This window comes from Diuraphis noxia, unplaced genomic scaffold (genome assembly GCF_037042655.1).
Source record: "Diuraphis noxia isolate RWA-SAM2 unplaced genomic scaffold, SU_Dnox_SAM2 contig0001, whole genome shotgun sequence".
NCBI classification, from domain to species: Eukaryota; Metazoa; Arthropoda; class Insecta; order Hemiptera; family Aphididae; genus Diuraphis; species Diuraphis noxia.
In genome coordinates this window covers 80,307,598-80,309,975 of record NW_028301711.1, presented here as the reverse complement: position 1 = coordinate 80,309,975, position 2,378 = coordinate 80,307,598, and the positions used below count along the sequence as shown (strand labels likewise).

Genomic DNA, 2,378 nt, shown 5'->3' with positions numbered 1-2,378 from the left:
TATATATACATGTTATATTTACAAACGTATCATAAGAGCGTATCATATATAAGTATCATATAGTTAAAACTTAATTTTTCTGGACTTTATTGAAGCAAAATCTTCAATGACGTCTTCAAAATCAATGCTTTTTGTTATTTCATGCTCAATTGATAATATTGCAGAATTGGTTAATCTGTTTTGCGACATGGTTGACAATACGTCTGAGTTAGTTTCATTTTACTAAAAGAGCGTTCCCCGGAAGCGACGGTAACAGGCATGGTAAGAAACAATCTATATGCAGTCATTAAGTTTGGACAAGTTGAATCAAGTTCATATTTTTTAATTGCGTTAAAATATTTAAAGCAGTTGCGTTTAAGTCTGGTAAAATTGCTTTTACTTGATATTTAAAAAAATCGATTTCGTTAATTATTTCCTGGTCAATATCTTCGTTGTATTTGATAGCTAAATCAGCTGCATATTTTTTCAATTTTTCAACTGGTGTAACAGATAGTGAATGAGCAGAAAGGAATTGAAAATCATCAGCAATATTTGATAATTGTTCAAACCTCCATTTCATTTGAGCCATCATATTATCAAGAACTTTGTAGTATTCCAATGTTAAAAATTGATCTGCAGAAATATCTTCACCCGATGAATTTTCTCCACTCATAACTTTCCTTTTTATTGTCCTTTTGATTTTTAATTCAGATTTTATTCCAACTTTATCACAAATACTAATAGCTTCAGTTTTAATTTGTTCATTTCCACTATCACGCATTTCTTGGAGAGAAACATTTAAACAATTTATCATTTTTGAAGCCTGATCTATTGAAATATTTGATTCAATATTTTATCCCACATGACTAAAAAAATAAACAAATTCCAAATCAAAATATTTCAATATACTTTGTGCATTAGCAACCCCATCGCCAAAAATTGGATTGGTGGATATGTCACGTAAAGCTTTTATCACACCGCCAAATTGACAATACAACGAATGAACTGCATTATATTTAGATGCCCAGCATGTGTCACTGTGCGTTTTTAATGTTATTTTCAAACACCGCATTAGTAATTCCCAGCGACTTGTTGATCCAGAAAAATAGTTAAATATATTTTGTACAATACCGAAAAACGAAATCATTTTTACTGATACACTATCAGCATGTACGCCGATTAAATTAAGGCTGTGTGCAGCACAAGGGACAAACTGAGCATGTTCATTAATCTCTTTTAATCGAGCTTGTACACCTTGATATTTTCCCGCCATGTTTGCGCCGTTATCATAGCCCTGTCCACGACAATTCTTAAAACTAAGTCCATCTTTCTCCAACTTTTGTAATACATCAGAAGCTATTCCAAGTCCAGTCTTTTCATTGATATAAATAAAATCCACGAAACTTTCTTCAATGACAAACTCGTTATTAACTTCTCTAACATATCTTATAATTTCACAAAGTTGATCTTCACGAGAAACATCCGGGGTGGAATCAAAAATAATAGAAAAGTATTTTGAATTTTTTATCCTCTGAATGATTTCATTTCGTACTTTTGAACCGAGTAAATTTATAAATTCATTTTGGATTTTATTTGATAAATATGTGATTTGCCCCTTATGTTTTAAGTAACTTGATAAAACAGAATCATAATTGCTAATTAGACCAATTAAATTTAAGAATATTCCACAGCCAGGTTTTCCTATATCACAATTAGATCCTCTCAAAGCTAAATTGTTTACGCAACAAAATCTAACACAGTCAATCACAACTTTCAAAATATGTTTCCATTTTTCCTTTTCATTATTAATTTCTAATTGCAGTGCACAGTCAATCGTATTATTTTTATTTAAATTACTTTTGCATTAAACAATTAATAGAAGGAGCACCTCCTGGTTCAGTGGCTATGATAATGGTTGGATGACTTCTGACAGTTTTTTGTTTTACCTTGAGCATCTTTGTAAACATGTAAAAGCAACTCCTGAAAATCCTATATTATTAATTCTGGATAACCACGTTTCACATGTTTCTCTACAAGCCATTCATTTTTGTCGTGAACATAATATAACAATGCTTGGATTTCCTCCCCATACCACACATAGGTTACAGCCACTAGACGTTGCAGTTTTCGGGCCTCTGAAGACGTATTATAGTCAAGCTTGTGATACATTTATGGTAAATAACCCGGGACGTGCAATAAATGATCGTGATATCGAAAAACTATTTAGTGAATCATATAATAGAACTGCTACTGTAGGAAATGCCATAAAAGGTTTCAGTGCTTGTGGTATAGAACCCTTTAATCCAAATATTTTTTTGGATCATGATTTTGCTTCTGCTGAAGTTACAGAAAGACCATTGACTGTTGAAGATCAGCCTATACCTGCATCAATAAATAAA

At 31.7% G+C, this 2,378-nt stretch overlaps 1 protein-coding gene across 1 annotated transcript; it reads right to left on the bottom strand.

The window, feature by feature from the left end:
* Positions 1-286: 286 nt before the first annotated feature.
* On the bottom strand, positions 287-1,934 carry LOC107167056 (zinc finger MYM-type protein 1-like). The gene is made up of 3 exons (XM_089215160.1): positions 1,837-1,934; positions 889-1,730; positions 287-807 (listed from the first exon to the last, which is right to left on the bottom strand). Exons 1-3 carry the CDS (start codon positions 1,932-1,934, stop codon positions 287-289), a joined length of 1,461 nt encoding a protein of 486 aa, XP_089071286.1.
* Between the last annotated feature and the right edge of the window lie 444 nt (positions 1,935-2,378).